Source organism: Amblyomma mixtum, chromosome 3 (genome assembly GCF_055824585.1).
Source record: "Amblyomma mixtum isolate Tamu chromosome 3, ASM5582458v1, whole genome shotgun sequence".
Lineage (NCBI taxonomy): Eukaryota > Metazoa > Arthropoda > Arachnida > Ixodida > Ixodidae > Amblyomma > Amblyomma mixtum.
The window spans coordinates 161,736,473-161,759,099 of NC_143014.1; the positions used below are offsets into that span (position 1 = coordinate 161,736,473).

A 22,627-nucleotide genomic window follows, 5' to 3' on the forward strand; every position below is an offset into this window, starting at 1 on the left:
CGCGGCAGTGTTTTTTCTTTTTCCTCTCGGCACACCCGCTTGGCGGGCTTGGCGGGCTGCGGAGTGAAGTCGAATTAACCGACGCAGGGCAAAATTTGTTCGAATTAACGAGAGTTTCGCCCCATAGACTCCTATGTATAATTGTAGGGACCTCGCGTGCGCGTCGAATTATCCGATTTTCCGAATTAATGGGGGTCGAATTAACGAGCTTTCACTGTATAACCAACTTGCTACGCCAAACGCTGAACCCTCTGCGGTCAGGTGTCCTGTCCAACAAGTTATAAGAGGAGGCGTTCCAGTCACGTGTCTTCGTGGAAAAACCAAGTGCCCTTGCATGTGGTTAAGGTAAGATCCCCACGAACTGTCGCAGTGCCAAGTGCTACCAAGTGCCACTGCGACAACGCACATTCAACAACAGTGCAAAACGACAGGATGTGGCAAAAAAAACATGCAATGAGTGATGCACACCCCTCATCACTGTTCTACAATAGCAATTCCAGCACAGATAGCAGATGCGAATTGGGAGGGTGTGAGGAGAAGATGCGAGACGAGGACAGAATCAATTTCCCAGGGCAACAACAATTGGGCAGACCAAGAGAGGAAACCTGTGGAAAAAGCAGTCCCCCCCAACCCATCCCATGCTCCATGAGAAGCAAAAAACACTCTGATGTTTTAAAGTAGTGACAATCTCCTCTGTGCGATACTTTCCTTCTCAATTCTCCTTGCCCGCCAGTGGCCAACTCGGCACCTGACCAAAGCAATAAGTGGATGTGTGTGTTTTAGTGCTGTTTAATTGTCTGAGTGGAGTAGCAAATTTTTATGATGGCATCAGGAATGCCAGAAATTACATTTGCAAAGACGTTTTTGTTAAAGGTGGGGCGAGACTTTGTTAGGTCAAAAAATTCCAATTTGAGATTTTGAGATCATCTCCAAGAGAACTTTGTCTTTCAGAAAATATATTACACTTGGGTATTTGTGATTTCAAAAATGATTTTCTAGTCTTTTTTAGTCACCATCAGGATTGTGTATCTTTTTCTCGGGAACTATAAGGCATAAGCAAACAAAATTTTTCACAGGTGTTAATTAATGGCATTTACATAACTGGCACCAGTATCAATAGCCTAAGTTCATTTGTATTTTTCTTAATAAATAAAAACCATTCATGGATGGCAATTTTATTGCATCAACAAAGGAAAACAACACAATAAAGGTAAATTTTGTTTCAAGCACATAATTTTGGTACCAGCTCCGTAAAGAATTGGTTGCTACTCTCCTACAAAATTTCAACACTCTGCAAATCGTAGATTTTAAGGAAAAGGTACATTATTAAAAAAAAAACAAAGATAAAGATTCCTTAAAAATCAATAAAGGTTTGAGACTCCTTGCAAACTTTATAGCACAGCTTTTATTACAACTGTTGTACAGCCAACTTTTGAAAACCATTTTCAAAGTCTCACTCCACTTTAAAAACCTTCTGAATATTTCTGATGATTTTAAGGCAATGAAGTGATGACAAAAGCTACTTTTCAAACATAGTCTTGGAAGCTCAGGCCATGGGATTTCACGAGTACAGTCCAACCCCACTACAATGAACACCACTACAACGAAATTTCAACCACAATGAGGTATTTCTAACTGCCTGTCAGCAAACCATATAAAGCAGTGCAATCATTTCCAACCAAAAACGACAGTTTTCGAAGCATAGCTCCGCTTCAGTGAAGTTTTCACGAGTTAGTAGCCAATTTTAATTCACTCACTGAGTTCAATACTTCGTGTGGGTTCATCAAAAATGGCTGCCAAAGTTAGTCTGCACTTTCAGTGGCACTGCCGACATTCTCAGCGGAATCGGAATTAATGCGCAGTCGTGCGCATAACAATGCAAATCGGCGCACGACCGCCTGCGATGGCTTTGCTAACGGCTCGGACTCCATGCATGCGACTTGTGGCTATCGGTGTGAGACAGCTATTAGCTCATCCGCTTTTTCACATGCTTTTCCGACTAAGACACAACGGAAATCAAGATGCATATTCAATTCAATGTGAAGTTACTGTGTCGGCGGTAATAGGTGACAACCTTTTGTGGTAAGCGGCAGCTAGTTCCAAAGCACTTTAGCAGCGACTCCAGTACAGAGCATGTTAGGCTGAGCGACTTCATGCTGACAGTTGGCACGTTAATGCAGATCACATGCCACTTGCTCGGTGTCACCTGTGCACAAAGAACTCCTGGCAGCCATGTGCGAGTGTCGCACTCCACATGTATTTTTGCATATTTTGTGCTTGTAAACAGTGTATACTGCCGCCCTACCCCTATCCTTCCTTTCCCTCTCCCTATCCTTTTACTCACGATGGCCTGAGGTGCTTTCGGTTTCGATGGCAGATGCCGCGGCTAGCAAACTCTTTTCCTTCCATTGTTATTTGATTAATAAAGAATCATTAACAATAGGTGCTCAGTTTCCAAAGCATCGATTTTGATGTTCATCTGATGTGAGTGCACTCGCGCCCTGTTGATGCCAAAATGCCTCCAGGCACTATGGTCACAGTACGAACTCTCAAAGGACGAAAAGGAGAGGGGGCTTTTACAAAGGCCACCCGCTGCGGTGGCTCAGTGGTTAAGGCGCTCGTCTACCGAGCCGGAGTACCCAGGTTCGAACCCAACCGCGGCGGCCGCGTTTCGATGGAGGCGAAACTCAAAATGCACCCGCGTGCTGTGCGATGCCAGCGCACGTTAAAGGTCCCCAAGTGGTCGAAATTATTCCGGAGACCTCCACTATGGCACCTCTTTCTTTCACTCCCACCTTCCTCCCTTCCCTTACGGCCTGGTTCAGGTGTCCACCGAAGTATGTGAGATAGATACTGCGCAATTTCCTTTCCTCAAAAACCGAACCAAGCTTTTACAAAGCACTTGGAAAAAAAAAAAAAAAGAAGCCAGTGCAGCAAATGTGTTTATGCACAAATACGCCCATTGTTTGAGATATTCGAAGTACCGTGAAAATCGCGCAACGACACTGATTTGGAAGCAGTGAAAGACCAAAGCTAACAGATTTTTTTGGGCAGTCCTATTCATCAATGTCCAGACAGCTGTGTCAAAGAACATCAATAAAATACTGAGCAGAAAATAAGGGGGAACTGAGCCTCTATATCCTTTTGGCAAGAAAGTTGTGTCTAGATACTTTACTATGATTGTTTACACTGGATGTACAGTAGATTTTGTAAAAGCAGATGTGAAGTGGTAATTCTGATAAGGCGACAGAACAACTGCACATTGTTATGGAAAAAAAAAAACGAAAAAAACTATATGGTTAGAAGGATGCTTTACTTAGAAAAATTCTCGTCGTCCATATCGAGAACAATCTGCCTACCACAATAGTTTGAGCATGAAGACTCACACAGCGGTTGAAAAATGCTGTACGATGTATACTGCACATTATAAAATGGCATAAAAAATAGAACAGTCAGAAGTAACACCATGTACAAGAAACATGTCACTTAACAGAAAACTACACAGGGTTAAATGTGACCACAAGAAGTAAATGGAGCACAGTAATGTGCATGAATAGCATGTTGGTTCCAAATTACTCCACTGAAATAAAAATGATGCTTGTGCATGCAGGCAGTCTGTGCACAAACCTTTACATTCCAATTGAGCCATCATTACAAAGATACGCTATTTGTGCACAATCCCTTGCTTCAATTGTTTTTGGTCACACTTGCACAATCAAGTACATTAGTTTACTAAATCACAACATTAATACATCGTGACCATAATCATGCTTACTACTGCGTATGTCACACGTCATGATAACGACATATGGCTGTAAGAATCGCGCCTTGCGTTACATCGGTGCTAAAGGTTGACTTCGCTGCACAAGACATACCTGCAGGGAAATGGCTTTTCAGACCCTGTGTTTCTTGGACCTGAGTGAGGGGATGCAGGCATCAAAATACAGCTGAGAATAGCACTTTTACAAGTCGCTATGTCGGCGGATGGAAAACTGCGCACATAACTTAAAATAGGCATGACAGGTGTGAATAGAGAAGGGGAATTTGTTTATAGTAAAAAGCGCAGTTAATGGCGCTGCCATGCCGACCAATAAAGAAACGACGACATGCAAGGTGAGGAGTTCCAGCAGAAGATTCAGCGCACCACGTACAACATGCACCTGTTTCTCTACGCAATGTACAAATTACCACGAAAATAACACAGGAAGAATTAGAAATGCATGAACCAAAAGGAGCATAGAGATAAGCAGTAAAGAAGCTGGAGTAGCTCAAAAACAACGCTGTTTCTCGCTGGAACAAAATTTTCTTCCACTGCTGTGGAGCCACTGTTTCTTGCTCAAGCCATTATGCTTCACTTGCTTAGCCATTAAATGCCGTATTTACACGATGGTAGCAGCTGCTCAAGGCCAGCACCAAGAGTGATGCAACGGAGCCGTGCAGCAAAAATGCAACCACGCTGATATCTGGTTTGTCTCGCCTTTATTTATAGTGCGATGCTTTGGTTTCGATTTTAAGTCGACACCCCCCCCCACTTCGGATTTTCAAATTTAGAAATATCGGTCGACTTACAATCGTGTAAATACGGTATGTACAGCCACCTTCAGGCCGACAACTACAAACACACAACAGCACCGCTACTACAAACACACAGCCTGCGGCATTCTCCACGTTGAAGTCAGGAGAAAAATGCTGCCAGCAAAAGAGAAAAGCAGAAGCAAGACAAAAGCTTTGCATGTTTCTAAAGGTAATAGTAGGGTGGAGAACCAATTGCAATCCAGAAAAGCGCAAGTCAGACGTGCCCAAGCAGAAGGGGTAGAGGGGGCTGCACTGTGGTAGCAGAGTTTAAAAAGTGTCGCTACTTTCAAAATATCAAGAGGCTCTGGGTAGTGGACCGCGCGAGTCGTGGCATAGATGGCAGCGGCCGCTGCCACAGTTGTGTTATCTTCGCGATTGCACGCTCCAAGCTCACATGCTCTTCTTTCTACGCTCTTTCTCGCAGCACTGGCATGCCACTATGTGCGAGTCCTTTTGTAAAATGTAGTTTGCATGGCTGAATAGAGCTAAATAGAAAGGAGTCAAGTTTTTAGAATGCACGATTACTAAACTATAGTCGGATACAACTTAAACTCCACAGTGAAGCTCCGTCCACGTTCAGCATTGTCACACACAATTCCCCTACGACAAAAAAGCTGTCCGCTGTTATTGCTCTTGTTATCTGAACAAGAGGCTAATCACAAGGCGAAATTATAAGCTCAAGAATTATGATGTCTCTGGCATGTTTGATATAGTTCAACATTAAAATGCTGATTCTGTTTACTGTTGTGATTGGTCAGTGGAGTAATACAAGACGCCATGGACTGTCACGCATAGTTACCACCTACTATTTTTTAAGTTGTACCCTACTATAGATAATTTCGTACAGTAAAACCTTGTTAATTCAAAGCTATTGGGAACACAAAGAAATATTTTAATTAACCGGGTTTTCAAACTAACATATTTATTCGCACAATTTGCACCCTCGCGTAATTTGTGCACCCCTAATTTATTACCCGGTTTTATAAATAACATTTTACTGCATACTTTATGCTCCCTGCTGTGCCAGACCACCAGCATGCACACTGGTGTGCACAAGGCAGGCTTGGTAAGATTGGTGCAGTTGGGCCACCGTATGCAGCTGCGAAAGGTGAGTGGCGAGGGGACATATTTCGCACTGTTTACCCGGCTTGCTCGAGCTGGAGGTCGCTTTCTCGGATGAACAGCAGCGAGAGCAAACTTCCGCTAAACTCCAGCACGCACCGGAATCTGATACTACCAAACCATTTGCTGTTCTGTCTGCCACTAATCAACCGGACTACACTGGGCACCATTTTATCGCCTTTTATCTCCATTTGCCTTTGACTACTGGCTTTGAGATTGCCTTATATTTTGAGTAAACTTTTTTTTTTGGCCAGCGAGGGGTGTAAGTTGGGGAGTCGATGTGTAGGCAGCAATATACAGTATATATTGCACGTTATGACCTTTTGGTTGGTTAGGTCATGTTCACAAAATCTTCGTATAATTTGCACACCCTTTTAAAAAAAAGCTATAATTAAAAAAAAAAGTACAAATTACTTCAGTAAATACGGTAACCAAGCACAGCAAAAATTTCGGTAGCGGGAATGAGCTACCTTTACCGGACAAAATTTGCGGTTACTTAAAAGAAGCACAGACACCAAATTTCGATTGCATGTTTTGTTCTTTTTAATGATGCATAAGACTTTCGGATGATACAAATATTTTTCGTGACTCCGTGAAATTCGTATGATCGGAGATTCTACTGCATTAGGAGTGTGCGAAATTAAATTTTGAATAGTCTGCGAACAGTTTGTAAACAGTTTTTAATATTCCATTTGAATCGTGCTACATTTTCACTATTCGAAGCATTCAAACCTCCTAAACACACAGAAATAATGAAATTCCTGTTCATCTGAAGTCGCGCCCAAATTCACAGTGCATCCAAACGGTGCTCGCTAGATATACTAACTCGCACTTGCCACATCCATTAGCATTCTATTTCTTCATAGGATCAACAGGCAGCATGTGAAAGAAGCACTAGCGGCAATGCTGAGTCTGCCATAAAATCAGTGCGCTGAGGGCCATCGAGAGCCACTGCAGTGTAGCCACTGCGCACTTGTGGGTCGGGAAACGAAGTGTAGCACTACGCGGCACATCACTGCGGCGTGCCACGATGCAGTCGACGACTGGCTGTGAATATGCTGGCTACGATAGTGAATGGGCGCCAACGATTTTCTTACTTTTCATCGCGATGATAAGGGCTGTGCACAGAAGCAGGACTAGCAGAGGACAGCTGAACGGGCAACGCTATATCCTACGTGCGTAATGTGACCCATGCGCAGGGGTAACGAGACCGTGCCAACCACATGGCATGGTTTCAATTCCGCGCCTTCGGTTTACGAGTGTTTGGACCCATCACAGAGGTTGCAGTGAGGCGAAACTGACACGCGAGAGCCGAGTGGGATGTGTGCTACTGTGAATGTTGTGTTTGGAGCGGCATTACACAGCCAGTGCTTTGCATTCAGGCGCACTAGGAAGAAAGAAAAGGATGGTCCTGCTCGCACAGTACTTTGAGTTGCCACTTTTGTATTCATTTCACAAGCTGTCTTGTTGCATTTCCCCATCACTGCTTCCACCTTGCCCCTCCAATAATCAACCGCCAACGTTAACTCCCCCAGAAACAAAGTACCTGGCCACTTAACAGTGCTTCATGACAGCATTCTGTAAGCTCCTTTGTCATGTAAGCATAGAGTCAAACTAGCCAATAAGCGATTCGCGGCCAGGGCAAGGCATAGACCCAGCTACTAATGGAGAAGGTTTGGTTTGGTTTATTGGGGTTTAACGTCCCAAAGCAACTCAGGCTATGAGGGACGCCGTAGTTAAGGGCTCCGGAAATTTCGACCACCTGGGGTTCTTTAACGTGCACTGACATCGCACAGTACACAAGCCTCTGGAATTTCGCCTTCATCGAAAATGGAGAAATGGACAAGACAGAACAATTCAAATGATACTACTGTGAAAAGCGTTGCCTACTAGCTGCCTTCGCAAAGTATGGCAGTTGTTACCCCCCCCCTTCTTGTGCTGCAATGGTTTCATGCGGCCCCACATTTCAAGAAAGTTATGCCAAAGATTCTGATATCGCATTAAGCGTTAAGCTAGCACTTCGTGGTCCTTTACTGAGGACCTAGAACCTGGAGTTACCCATAAAAGGTTACCTCTAAAAAGGTTGTCTTCAGAGCAAGGTTTCACTTCACATTTTAAACCTGGGCATTTCGGACTTGGAGCCCTTGGGAACACACACCTTGAATCTGGAGCTTTGGTGCGGGGGTCCATCCAGTGGGTTGGTGCATGGCCTGACATGATGGTGCCTCGAATTCCCCGTACAAAGCGGTCACCAGACAGCGAGCCACTGCTACCCATTGACGACAATGGCATCCCGTATGGATCCACACCACGACTCCGGGACGAAGATCTAACATCAATCATGCTGCAATTTAAATGAAGGTACATACAATCAAACAAACTTTAAAATCAATCTGCAATCTTGCAGGCTATACATCAGCCTTTTGAAAAACAGCCTTATTCACAGAAAACAGATATGGTATGTTACCATAATATACTTAATTCCTAGCGCTACCCTGCAGCATTAAGCATTAGTGTGTATTCCATTTTATTTATATTTTTTATTTCTTTAACCCTACTCCTGCAATAGCCCCACTAAGTGCTGCAGCATGTATAAATGAATGAATGAATGAATACAAGACTTGGAAGCACACAGGCTTCAAATATAATATTGGACACAAAACCCAAAGCAAATTCAAGGGTCCTCTTGAGTATCACTTCGCAGACATGCACACTGCTCTTTCTTTCACCATGACACAATGCTTTATTACTCACCCCATCTCAGCCCATTCATTCCAAATCTTCTGCTTCACATCCTTAAGTGTGCCCCTTCATACTTCCTTCTCCCTCTCTTTCACCCAGGTTCTGCCTACATGGCCACATATGTGGAATTGGTCATTCTCTACTTTACATGCACAGATCATGGGGAGTCCTCATGCCACTACTAGTGCAGTGAGGCGGTGGTTGAACGTTGCTCCACTGGCCCGGCAGGTGGCTGTTTCAAACACAGCCACCGATGGGGCTTGTGGGGCCCAGGTTGCTAGTCCCGAGCTCCTGCAAGCTCATGTGCCGTGCCACGATGGGCAGCTGGCAATTGCATTGCCTTTATTTGAATTAATTTCCCTGCTACTGCCACTGGAGGGCAGGTTGCCATCCATCCACTGTGGCAGGTGGGCCACCTGCTTTTCTCAACACGCCAACACCACCGACGTAGGGTTCTCTGCTGAACAGACCCTTAATGCTCTCGCGTTAAAATATATTGATATGTTCCACTTGCCTAATCTGAACTAAAAAGGTTTTCACTGGTGATCTTTTATTTTGTTTTGCGTGCTGACTGGTTTTTGACGGCCCTCCAAGCATAGGTGTACACAGAGGGAAGGCAAGCCACCCTAATAGGCATGGGGGAGGGGGTGCAAATTTTGTCCAATATTGTGCTCTGCTACCCAGAACGCATAAACAGGCACTACCAAGAACTCCCTCCCTCATGCCTAGTAAAAAGGGCCACTGTCCTCATTCCCCCCCCTCTATGCATACTTATGCCACCAAGTATGCACAATATTACAGCCTTTCAAGACAACTAAGGTTCTCTCCATTAAAAATGAAATGCGAATGCATGTGCACTTTAGGCTGATATATCTCTTTTAGTTACATTTACTGCATCTTTGAAAATCTTGGACTTCTCTTTGAGTGGAATACATGTGTCCGGTCTTACCAATTAGCGATAATCTTTGTGCTCAGCCACACACGCTTAACATAAGGCCTTTCATCTGGCCCTTGCAAATGACATGACCCTGAACACTAAAAGGAAGCTTTCATTCTGACTTCATAGTTACTTCAAGTTTTGTGTGAGTTTAACGCAGGCTATTTCTATCTGCACTCTGCTAGCAGAACTTATAAGTTCAGCCTTAGATTTTTAAGGACTACACAGAACATAGTATTTGCACTCGAGGATGTTTAACAGCTCCAGATGAACCTTCCTTAAAATAATCGCATTTTATATTTGTAGCAAGCTGTACACACCTTTCAGACATCAAGTGTACGAAACAAAATCACAAAAACGATGCTCTTATGTTTTTCAAAACAAAGAAATGCGTCATAACACTGAAAGAAGCTCAAAGAAGCTCACCTTCCAAATGACTGCGAGTCAGAAGGCCCCGCTGTCAGTGCAACCACATTGGATGACACAAGCATAGATTTTGGTACTGTACTTCTCTCACTCCAGGTTGGAATTGCCCGTGGAACCATGGAGCCACTGCGAGCACTTCCCAACCCAAAGGGGGCTGCGATAACAAAGCAAGAAATAAGAGTTTGGCTCTACCTCAGCACAATAAGAGTGATAACACCCCCCATTTTACTACACTGACAACAAAACACTTACGATGAACTGCTTGAATTTGCTACTTCATTAGCTGAACATGCCCATATCTCTTTTGTACTCTCACACCCTTTCTAGCCCGATCACAAGCAACAATATAAACAACATAAAATCTTCTTACAGCCTCCAGACGTGCCATGGCATGACTTTCACCCACTGGCACACATTTAGCACTTTCTGATGTGACCGCCTCAAGTGGTTTGCTTGTGTGTGTTACTGGCACTATTAAAGACTCCATCCACCATGCCAACTTATAATGGACAAACATCATTACTCCAAGTCAAGTCGAGCATTCACAAATGACAATGCTAGCAGCTGTATTCTTTTAATATTACCAGGCCAGATCAGTACTGCATGTGTGAGAAAGAGCAGCTAAGGAGGCTAATGGAGCAAGTTCGGGTCCATTGATGTGACATGACTTCAAAAGTATAGCGCAACTCAAAATAAAGACAGTAGAGAAAGACAGCACTTACATGTCTCCTGTATTTCTCTGCTGTTATCATCTTGAGTTTCACTACATTTTTGAAGCTGAGGACAGAATTCAGTTATTCCCTGTGGACACAATGCCTAATCTTGGTAGCCGGGTCATAATTTCTTTCATGTGCTAGAAAGTGCCGTTACTTTATTCTCCTAGGTGTTTTGCTACTGCAAGAGCTAGTTTCTGTGGGGCTCACCAGTTTTACTTTGAAGTAACCGAAGTAAGCGCACTGACAACACTGCCATATTATCCAGCACAAGAGTTAACCTTTCATATGAATAAGCTGGCACATTAAAATCGGTTCAGTTTGAATTTCAAATTAAAGAATGCCTTCAAAATTCACAGCAATTTAAACCCTCATTTATTGAAAATTTCTTGTTCGCTGGGGGAGTAACGCTGCCACACTGACACTACTACTTTATATCTTGTTCACACTGTCTTTGTGCCCAAGTAGGAACTCTGTCAATCAAAGCAGCTTCTTCTTCAGCCACAACTGGTCACTGTTCCTTGACCTCTTTGTCTAGTTGTTTGAGAATGCAGCACATGGCGTGCCTGGAGAACACCCAGTTCAAGCACAATGTGTCTGCCATAGGAAAACCAGCAAATTGGAAAGGAAATTTCTCTCAGCCATTTCATCATAGTTTGCATTTTTGCGTTTGACTTTTTTCATTGCCTCAGGGCATAGAAGGGTATGTAATGATGGATGACGAGGATGGTTAAAACAAAAGAGCTTTTCTTCCACACAAAAGCAGAGGCACCTGTTGAAACTTGTGAGCACAGCTCAATTAAGAGAAATATGGAAGTTGACAGCAGCTGTCACCCTTATTTCTCGTTCTTTAGGACCACATTTGACACTCACTACGAAAATACACTTTTTCTTGTCTGAATACAAAAATTAATTTCCGTTCCTTCCTGAAACACAGTACACTCTAGAATAAAATCATAACAGCAGTAGAACTCGGCAATCCTGTGCATGGCTAAAGTTTCCCAATTACATTCTCAATGTTTTTGATGCAATAATGCTCTTCCTCAGTTTTTACAAGTAAGCTCGCAATCATTAAAGCTTCCAAGACACAAGTGCCATTTCTGATGGCTTAGTGGCTAATTCACAAGCCTCAGTTTCATGCTTAATCAATAATGGTCTTATGCTACAGTCTGGATAGATCGGCTATTACCTTGCCACAAGAAGGCATTCTCCTTCATCAGCTGTTGTCGCCACGATTCAAAATTATAATCCATGGCGTCGAGATACAATGATTTACAAAAAAACAAGCTAGATTTGGACACCTTCGTTTCAAAAGTCTTCGTGGATGTACATTCAAAAACACAATCTCTCAGAACTGCGTGAAAAGCACGTATTCGTGCTTAACTCGACGAGATACATTGATTTAGAACAAAACAAGCTAGATTTGAACTATAACCCATGGCCTTTTCTCTGTAGCAAAAGGAAGATGGGTTGTCCTATGTAGTCAACTATGCTTATAAATCTTGCCAGAGTTGTGTGCACATACAAATACAGGAAATTTCACTTTCTCTAACCCTACCTTTACTCACTCCTAGCCCCTGCATGCCAATACACTACCTCCAGACATTTTCTGATGAGGTGGAAATGATGCCTACTGTGCCATGCAGTCAAGGGAACTGGCATGGAAACAGTGCTACATGGGGTAACTTTCATTACACACCTGTGCATCAGACAGTTCTAAAGTGGCAGATCAATGGTCAGACAAAAACATCATCAAATCTGACACTGCAAAACAATATTTGCATTTTAGATGGTCTTCCTCATAAATGGCTAATGCACTTCTTGCCAAAAGTAGAAGCAACTTGTTATATTAAAAAAAATGTTAACAAAACAAAATAACGAATGATGTTTCAAACAACAAAATTTATGTGGCCATCCTGATACAGAGTATTATACTCCTAAACAGTACACTCAGTTTGAAATCTACACAGGATGAGTAGTGCATAGAAAATCAGATCTACAAAAGAGTGCCATACGTGAGCCAAAGTCCCGGCCATCCATGCGCGACAATTCCCTGCGGCCATAGAGGCTAGGTGGACTGAAGAAGCGCGCAGAGCTACTGCGACTAGGCCCTGGTCGGGTAACATCAAACATCGCTCCTCCAGCTGTGTCACCACGGCCACATCCGTGTACGCCAACAACCTCCTGTTGGGGGTGGGGTGGGGGGCAATTTTCAATTAGGCTATGAAAAAGTTTGCAGTGTTGAGCAGACCTATAAGGGGAAAGCAGGGGAGAATTGCTGCACAATTAGGTTCGGATATTACATAAGCCACATATGTGTATCTCAAAACATCAGGTGAACAGTAGAACCTTGATATGCCAAAATTCATGATGTAACATTGTTTCTACAATATCTCAATATTAGTTGCACCACATATTTTAAAACAACATTGTTACATTTCAGTGAAGAAACTGTGTGCTGAAGTTCTGATTTGTTATTTATTGCATGTTACTTACCTTCCATTTTAAGTGTACGTATATACTTTATGTAGTTTTCTTACCCCGTGTTGCTCGAGTGTTTTGTGTTTTCAGAAAGGGGACTGACACTTAGTCAGGCATTCGTTGCCTTTTTGTCAGCCTCCTCGACAGACTTTTTGTATTTCTGTCCAAACAAACAAACAAACAAACAAACAAACAAACAAACAAACAAACATACATACATACATACATACATACATACATACATTCATTCATTCATTCATTCATTCATTCAACAAAATCACTGTGCATCACATGGCCATTTCAGGGGACTCCCTCCTAGGAGAAAGAAACACTGGCTGACATAACATCATTTTTACATGTCCTTTGGCATGCAAGTGCCCAGTGCAAACTAACTGCCCAGTGAGTACGCAGCGGTCGGATGGAATGTACTGGTGTTGCATCCATCATCTATCATGCCAATACAAAATCTGCAATGGGTACACCCCTTATCACAAGAACACCCATTATGAATAAGGAGCAAAAAGCGCGTGTGCTCCACTCCTTACTACAAGAAGCATACCCAGCATGATAAGGACAAGCACACAAAGCAGAGATCTCCATCTCGTGAAACACTACAGTGTTGCCAACAAAAGCTGCAAGCACTTTGGTTCAGCCTATGCTGTAGCTTATCTTTTGATCAGATGTGCCCATATGCTATCAGGCATTACCCTTTAGCACACAAAGTTATAACCAATGCTCTTGAAAGTGTGCCAGAGGTCCTTCTTTTCACCAAGGGTGTTCCCTTTAGCACACAAAGTTATAACCAATGCACTTGAAAGTGTGCCAAAGGTCCTTCTTTTCACATAAGAACATCAGAGGTCACTGAAGTTCAAAAGCAAGAAACCTCTCAACTTGACAAAATTCATGATTTAATGATGTTCTCGACTGCATGCATTTCTTTATATTGAGGCTACCTGTGTTAGAATATTTAATGACAAGAACTTTAGGGAAGCTAAAATATATTGCAAGTATGTCGCAGCACTACAATGTCACTGTGTCAACCATACGTCTTCACATTTGTTCTGGCAAATCCATAACCATAATGCACATCCCACAAGCACACCAAAGCTGTTTATACAGCAAAAAAAAAAAACTGTTCTTTAAACGTGCACCTCACTACCTATAAATCATGAAGATTTCCAACAACTGTACCGACACAATAAATTGCAGCTGTGCTTTCATATACCGTATTTTCCGGTGTACAAGACGCACCCTTTTATAAGACACACCCGCCATATATGCAGGCTGTCATTGAAAAAATTGGTATATAAGACGCACCCGTGTATAAGACGCATCTTAATTTACCCAGTTAGGCTAGTGAGGCTTAATCAAACATGCTTATGCGACCATCGCAAAATGCACCGTACGTGTGAGAAGTTCTTAAGCAACGCTAAGTGATCGAAAAAGGCAACACTCACGCCATACCAGCCCACGTTTTAGCACAAAAGAAAAAAAAGCGAAAGAACTCTCTTTATGTCCATAGAAATTTATTTTTACATAAAACCTTCAAAGTCTTCACCTTCGGATGCGCTATCGAAAAGGCAACACGTCTGAAGCATTCTCTTCGCACTATGTACTTGCAAAGGGTGACTAAAAAAAAAACATCGGCTTCTCTTGGCTTGTCTTGACAATGGCAAGAAGCGCGACTGTCGGTTTTTTTTTTGCATTTCACATTACCTTTGCTTGGGGCCTCCGAAACGGCCGCGTGTTTAAGAGCCCGGATGTGGTCAACCCCGTAGTTTCATCATAAAGTTCACCTAAAAAAGTAGCGCACGGCGGTCTCCGTATTGAAGTATTAACTATGTTACAACCGCGTTATTGGTAGTAATAATTTTTCGGTGAAAAAAGCTTGAACATGAACCTGAGATATTTCTGAACTCGCAAAGAAAACCGGAAAATTCGCATATAAGACGCACCCTTGTATAGAACGCACCAGCAAGGTTTTGAAAAAAAAAACCGCGTCTTATACACCGAAAAATACGGTATGCAGCTTTCCTGGTTTTATATTATAATAAAACACTATCACTAAAAAGCAAAAGGAGGAATCTAGCACTGCTGTGCACACAAAAAATATTGCACAGGCAAAAAACACAGATAAATGCCCAACAGAAGAAAATGGAGATAAATCCATTCCCTAAAATACACTGACCATAAAAAAAATGTAAGCAGCAAAAGAAAAACAAGAGGAAAGTCTAACTGTATACACTATTCTTGCTATTGTGTGCGATTGTACTGTGGGCTCAATCACACAAACCCGCAATCCAACATGCACAATTTTTTTTTATGTTAAAAATGCAGCGAAATTTACTTCGTTACATGAAAGCTAAAAATACATGGTGTTCTGTAGATAAGAAATTATGTAAATTAGAATACTTTGCTATAAAGGGGATTTCATTACAATGAAGTTCATTACATTCAGGTTTAACTGTACTCCTGAAGAATAACCCACATGAAAAAGAATGGAAGTCTGAACTGGAACCTTTCAACTCTTTCCTACCACGAAAAAATGACCGATCTTGAGTTTTTTTTAAATATTATTTCTGCAAGTGCTAAATGCACTGCACATTGTAATACGTGAAACTGTAGCTTACTGACGATACTTCCGAACGCAAAAAATTCCAGAGTTGTGTGCGCGAAGCTTTTAAAAAATTTATTGGGTAAATATGCTGGTAAAACAAAAAAAAAGAACAAAGCAAAACAAAAATAAGCCGCTGCACTGCGGCAGAAATTGATTAGAAAAAAATTGAAGTATACAAAACATTGCACATGTTCTTAGCTACCATTCTTGCGATTTTCAGTTGTGTACATAATACACTGCACTCTCCATTAGGCAATATGACTGCTGTGCCACTAGAGAAAGCAGTAGCGCGAGGACATGAAGTGGAGGTAGATGTGGGATGTGCTACACATTACACTTGTTCTGAGTTCTGTTCTTTTTTTTATATATATATATAGTATATAGCAGAGCTCGCAGTTCCTACTTTTTTCCTTTTCTTTTTACGGTTGGTACTACTAAAAAATAAAAAGAACACCGAAAAAGCCCTAAAACGGGGTGTGGCCTTCCTTGACATCACCATAATCAAAAATCTGCTGGGGCATTTGGTAACATATACATATAGGCAGTACAAAGCTTATATGTATATGTTACCACTCTCATCATTTACAAATCAAGCACACTGCATAAAATACAATGTGAACAGCAAAACAAAACACACGTGAGCCCGCACTGATGTCATGGGCCTTTGAGACGAAATCTCACAATCGGAACTGAAAACCCACTACAGACGACGACCGAAAATTCGGACGCCTGATTTTTCGGACATGCTTGATTATTCGGACTTTTTCGCGGCACCGCGACATGGCCCATAGAGCCAATGTGTAAGAGCGCTTGAAATTTCGGACGCACCGCAACTGACCACTCGATTTTTCGCCGCCAGTACCCAAGCCGCCATATAATGTGTACAGTGGAACCTCATTAATTCAAACTGCAGGAGAGATCGAAAACTTGATCAAACAAAATGAAATGCAAGCTAAAAGGGAGCCTCTTAACTTGCGACGCTGAAATTCTGCGTGAGTCGGCACATTGCGCTTGCGTGTTTTTGAATTCGTACTGTCCTTGAATGTCTTCCGCCGCACGAACTTGAACCGTAGTCTGAGTTCACGGAACTCATCTGTGCCGAGTCTTTAGTCCCGAACACGGAACGCGAATACGATCGCGGAGCGCTTGATCGCGGAGGCTACGAGCACGCCGTGGCCTCCGCGATCGAAGCGCGCTTCGGGCGCGCCGCCGGATCTTATCGCGGCCGCGATCTGCTCCGGCGCTGCGCCGTTCGCGGAGGCCACGCGCGCGCACCGGAGCTTCCAAGTGCCGTCAATGGATGGCGCCGTGATCATTATCATCAACATTTTTCTCGGTCGCGATTTTCCGCTGTTCACATCGGCATAAGTATCGCCAGCTCCAGCCTTTCGTGGCGTGTCAGCATGCGTGTTAGCGCGTTCGCCGTGATAGTGGCTTTCGCGTGCTGCCGCTGAGCTTCACAGTTTTAGCGTCATGGGCAAGCACCTTAAGCTACACGGCTGGGAGTTAGCTCTCGAACGCGGTCGGTAAGCGTGCGAAGGGCGGGAAATTCGACGTGGCCGAGAAGTGCGTCCGATGATGGTGCAACCAAAAGAGAAACACAAGCTGCAAAAAGCGCGCTTTCCGAGTCAAGCCGTGCGAGTTTCCTGAACTGGAAGAAGAGCTGCTCCTCTATGTGATGGAATTTCGGAACAACGGCTACGCGTTGACAGCGGACATGCTGCGCGGCTTCTTTTGGCATGAGCGTGCACCAGAGCGCAGCACCAGCTCAGGAGTCTAAATACTTCGCGAGTGACGATTGAACGTAGAATAAATGTCGCTCATTCCCTGGTTGGTGTGTTTTTACTTTAAAAATTTTTTTTTTTTCGCATATCGCGTGTATGGGCCGCACCCCGAAAATTGGCCCTCGAATCTGGAAAAAAAAAAGTGCGGCCCTTATACGCGTTTATACGGTATTTCGCGCGGCGAAATATAGTCATGAGGAGCTTTAGAATGTGTGCAATACAATTGGCCGCTTTCTCCGGCATAGTGGTAATAAGTTCGTGATTTTTTCGGTGAAATTTGATTTTCCGGACTGCCCGATTTTTCGGTCGTTTTCGCGGCCCCTAGAGAGTCCGAAAAATCGGTCGTCGACTGTATTCCACATGGTTGTCTAACTGCTGCTCTAAAAAAAAAAAAAAAAAAAAGGAGTGTTCAGTGTAGCTTTTGAGCCTTCCAGAAGCGCACGGTGCAACAGATGCCATGATTGGCGACTGGCGGGCTACGTCTGTCCGGTCAGTTTCATTTGTCAAATAAAGCCACTCTCATGATTTACAAGTCAAGTGCACTACATAAAATACAACGTCAACATTATATTGTGTTGTGGTGGCAGGTTCAAAACGTCTATCACATATAACACCGATGCCCTATGGGCGTGGTAAGGGAAGTGTGTGGTCTTCTAGTGGATGGAGGCTCATAGATGGAAGATGCATTTTTACTGGTCACTGAAGGGTGAAGGCCACACACATGCACAAATATGAACGCCGCGCGCGCGTGCACACACGCACGCGCACGCACACACACACACACACACACACACACGCACACAAACAGCGACTTTCTCACCGAAAGAGGACTATTATGCGAACGCAGTAAAGACACTGGCCTTGCATGGCCAAAGGCAACAACAGTGTATGGGCACTGTGCCGATGCCTCAACCCACAAGCATGACAAAAGACACTCAAGAGGCTCGAACACTAGTTCTCAATAAAACAGCATGCAATGAGAGGTAGAAGGAGGGCTTCAAACTAGGATATTTCGCACTTTCAGCTGATTCAAACAAATTCCAAAATTCTGATAGGCTGGATATATTTTAAATGCATTTAAAAGCCACTGAATTCATGCCGTGGTTTCGCTTAGTGCAAATTTCTCGTCTTTGTTTCAATGCTTGCAGAGTGCGAAAGAGCGATAGCTGATGTCAGATACGTCAGGTTTGTGGCACTGCATGAGCTGAAAATTCAGCCCCTCCAACTGGTTGACTCGATTGCAGGCCAAAGAGGTAAAGAACGGGGGGGGGGGGGGGGGGGTCTAATTGTCATTCCAAGCAATCAGAGGTGCCCCGTTGTCACATAGTTTCATTTTCTGAGCTTCCCTAACAACCTGCGGTGGTATCGGCTATTTGCCATGTATCAGCAAGCTAAGCCCAGCTGCACGCTGCTCCGGATGCTGATTGGCGCATCATTGGTCTTTTTTTTTTCTTTTTACAATGAGTCTCGTCATTCCGGTGGAAATATGTGTTCCTATCGCTTCCGTCAAAGTGGTCCTGTGTGCCAAAAATGCGCGCCCATCACAACCTGCTTATTCTTTATGTGGTGAAGCTTCTTTACATAGGTGCCACTGCTTGCGAGGAGGCTCCACCACTACCAGGTTGCACCTGTGACGTGTGCACCTGTGACAATAGGCATGCAACACAACACGACTAAATTGTGCAAAAATCATTACTGCCACAGAGTTTTCACTCAAAAGCAGATGACCACTGACTGCTTATTCATCAGTTCAATTTGCTGCAGTGTAAAAAAGTTTTTAATGGTGTTTTTCATGGCCATTCGATGATTCGACCTTCAGGTGATGATTCGACCTTCAGGTAATTCGGATGTTTTTTCCAGTCCTTTGAGGTCCCAATTAATCTGGTTTTAATCTTTTGGGAAACAAGTGCATTATTAATACTTTTTTTTTTCAACCACACAGACAGTTGGAGATTGCTGGTTGAGTAAACATATAGATGCCTTTCACCCATATTTCATGTTGTGCTAACACTTTTAGCTTTGTTTGCATAGAGAAAGAGTTCCAAAATATTATTTGTATGCATAGATATTCATAAAGGAAATTATATTTAGCCTTGGATCATGTTAAGGAAGGATGTGGGAAAAAAAACAAATTGGTCAAAATTTTCTACCTCGCAATTTATTTTTTTTCGTAATCTCGGATCTTCATCCATTTCGTGACAAAAATAAAACCAAAATATGAAGCATAAATTTAGAAAATCGTTTTTGTCTTTTTATGTGTTGAAGTCAAAAACTGTGAGCAAATTGTGCTCTTGATAGTCCCAGTGCATCGCAAATTCCGCGGATTTCCGACAACTGAGTGCCACTTTCTTACTATCAACACGAAGAGGGATCAGAGAATCAGAGCTTTCGCCGGTTGCAACACTGCATTTCTCTGACAAAAACAGAAGCATATGAGACGCAACAGCATATGAAACGATAAATGAAGAAAATGAGGGAATAAACTGCAAGGTTAACAATTTTACAGCCTTCCCTTTTTCTGCGACAGCTACACTCATTCCTTTGGCATTTCATAATGAATGACAGTAGAATGATCCCGTTTTTGGTGCACGATCCTGAGACACTGAGGGGGGGCAATAAAGCTCTCGATTTTTTCTATGTACACGAGCAATAGTTTTTCAAAGTTATTTCTGTAAGGAACATTTGATGTTAATATCCATTTACAGGAGATCAATTCAACTGATGAGATGGAGTGCGTGCTAGCATCAAGAAAGTTTAAGTTTGCAAACTGTATTCTTCTTCTTTTTTTTTTTTTTGCAGTTCCGACCTTCCGACTAACGACTCTGTGTCTGTTGGCTTGCCTTGTGCAATGTCCTGGACAATGTGTGATTCTCAGTCCAATCGCATGCTCTGTCACGTTACCTTGATTATTCCCTCTGGTGGGCATTTGACCTGGTGTGTATATAAGTGCGGGTTTCAGTTTCTTCAAATAAAGTTGGAAGTTCAGTGCTCTGTCCTATCTGCATCTTTTTCCTGATTGTGTTCGTGCTGCTGATATATATATGGATTGCAACCAACTAGCCCGGCAGATTATATTATTCGGTGTAACCGAGCCAAATCATAAATAAATAAAAAAATTAATTAATAAACAATGCTGCACCGTGAACACCGTAGCACTGTGAACAGATCAGCTTCGCTAACCACTGCACGAGAGCACCAGGCTATCGCACATCACCATCTTCCTCAACTAATACTGTGATCAGACTAATACATACATTCTTGCGCACTGTGCATTGCACATCACCGTTGTCTTTAACTGATACTACTATCAAACTTAATATGACACCAGACGTGTCAACAACCCAGCAAAGCAAATCAAAAGCCTAGCCTGAGACACCAACAGAGCTGCATTCAAATTTTGCGTTAGGGGAATCGTAATCATCCTTAGAATTTTTTCTTTTCATTAATTAATTTATTTTGAATGTTTACTGTTAAAATGTTTTTGCAGCACCTCTCCACTTTGCTAGGGGCCCTGCAGGGGCTGATCTCGGCTTCAAATGCATACCACTACATTTTTACGACATGAAACACTGTACAGATGAAAGTTGATGAAGACAATATCAAAAGCACAGCACGAGAGGCTGTGCTAAGAACTGGGCAGCTAAAAATAGAACTCATAGCTTTATAACATAGAACACAGTTTTCTGCAACATGCTGATATAAAAAACAGGCCTACTTTCTCCTTAATTACCGCATAAACGTGTGTAAGGGCTGCACCCGTGTATAGGCCACACCCTGTTTTCCCAAAGAAAATACTGTATACACGCGTGTAAGGGCCGCACTCGTGTATGGGCCGCACCCCGTTTTCCCAAAGGAAATGTTTAAAAAAAAAAAAATCCGTGTAAGGGCTGCATGCGAACTTTCCACGGCCCAGGTGGGAATAGCCTTCTAAATGCATGCGCCGTGGCCTCCGCGATCAGCTCCGGCTGCGAACAAAAGTGCACTTGATTGCGGAGCGCCTGATTGCAGAGGCCACGCACACGCACAGGAGCGAGGGGCCTGTCGGAACGTCGAGCAGGGCTGGGTACCGTACCTAGCCTACCGCATTCTCCAAAACAGCGTCTACACCGGGGACCCCACTCACCGGCGTATCGTTTAGGCTCCTGCTCACATGGGCCTTGAGGGAACTGAGGCAGCTGACGCCGCCGCCCGCGCGCTCTCACCGGACATTCCTCTCCGACGCCGACGATCAGGAACTTGAATTCACTCCAGCTTACACTTTTAAAGACATTGTTTTACTTTATCAATCTGGCCACGGTCTTTATCCCCGCCCGTGTAAAGGTCTCTCTCAAAGGCGGAGGAGCGGCTTCTCCTTCGCCTGTATACTAATACTTTGCTGTGCCCGGCAGCTCTCAAACACTTCGACCCTTCTTTCTCGAGCAGCTGTCAGCACTGTGCGGAGAAGTCTTCGGACATCTACCACATCGTGTGGGCCTGCCCCTCCAACCCTGCTATCCCCCCTCACCCCAACCCAACCCGGGAGGACTGGGAGGCGACCCTGCTCGGCTGCTCTGAACTGCAGGCCCAACAGGCCTTGGTCGCGCGAGCCCGGGCGGCCGCCACTGGGGTCCCGAACTAGGGACCTCCTAGGGACCTAGGGCTGGCCCCGTCTGGGCCAGCTCGTACATAACCTCTTTAAGTGTATCTGTATATAAATGTTTTCCACCACCACCACCACCACAGGAGCTTCCAAGTGCCGTCCATGGATGGCGCCCGAGGCCGCAGTCATCATCATCATCGTCAACTTTTTCGCGACCTCCCGCTATCCACATCGACATCAGCATCGCCAGCTCCAGCCTTTTGTTGTTTTTGTGGCGTGTTAGCATGCTTGCCGTAGTTGTGATGGTTGTTGCTTTCGCGTGCTGCCACCGAGTTTTGCAGTTTTAGCACGATGGGCAAGCACCTTAACAGCTACACGGCTGGGAGTTACCTCCCAAACGCGGCAAACGTGCGGTGGGCAGGAAATTCGACGCGGCCGCGGAGTGCGTCTGATGATGGTGCAACCAGAAGGATGCATTGAGAAACACAAGCTGCAAAAAGCGCGCTTTCCGAGGCAAGCCGTGGGAGTTTCCCGAATTGGAAGAAGAGCTGCTCTGCTATGTGATGGAAGTGCGGAACAATGGCTACGCGTTGACTGCGGACAAGCTGCGCGGCTTCTTTTGGGATGAGCGTGCACCAGAGCACAGCACCA

General features: G+C 43.8%; 1 protein-coding gene across 7 annotated transcripts in view; it reads right to left on the reverse strand.

Moving 5' to 3' along the window:
• The window catches only part of vir (VIR_N domain-containing protein), a 234,002-nt gene that overhangs the window by 7,766 nt on the left and 203,609 nt on the right, over nt 1-22,627 (reverse strand). For 6 of the 7 annotated variants that reach the window (XM_089581727.1, XM_089581720.1, XM_089581725.1 and 3 more), the window contains 3 exons: nt 12,531-12,699; nt 9,803-9,956; nt 7,856-8,041 (listed from right to left, as the gene is read on the reverse strand). In XM_089581727.1, the coding sequence (XP_089437853.1) occupies nt 7,856-8,041; nt 9,803-9,956; nt 12,531-12,699 (509 nt within the window). Of the gene's footprint in view, nt 1-3,875; nt 3,916-7,855; nt 8,042-9,802; nt 9,957-12,530; nt 12,700-22,627 lie in introns of all 7 variants that reach the window. The other variant, XM_089581721.1, reaches the window with a different exon arrangement.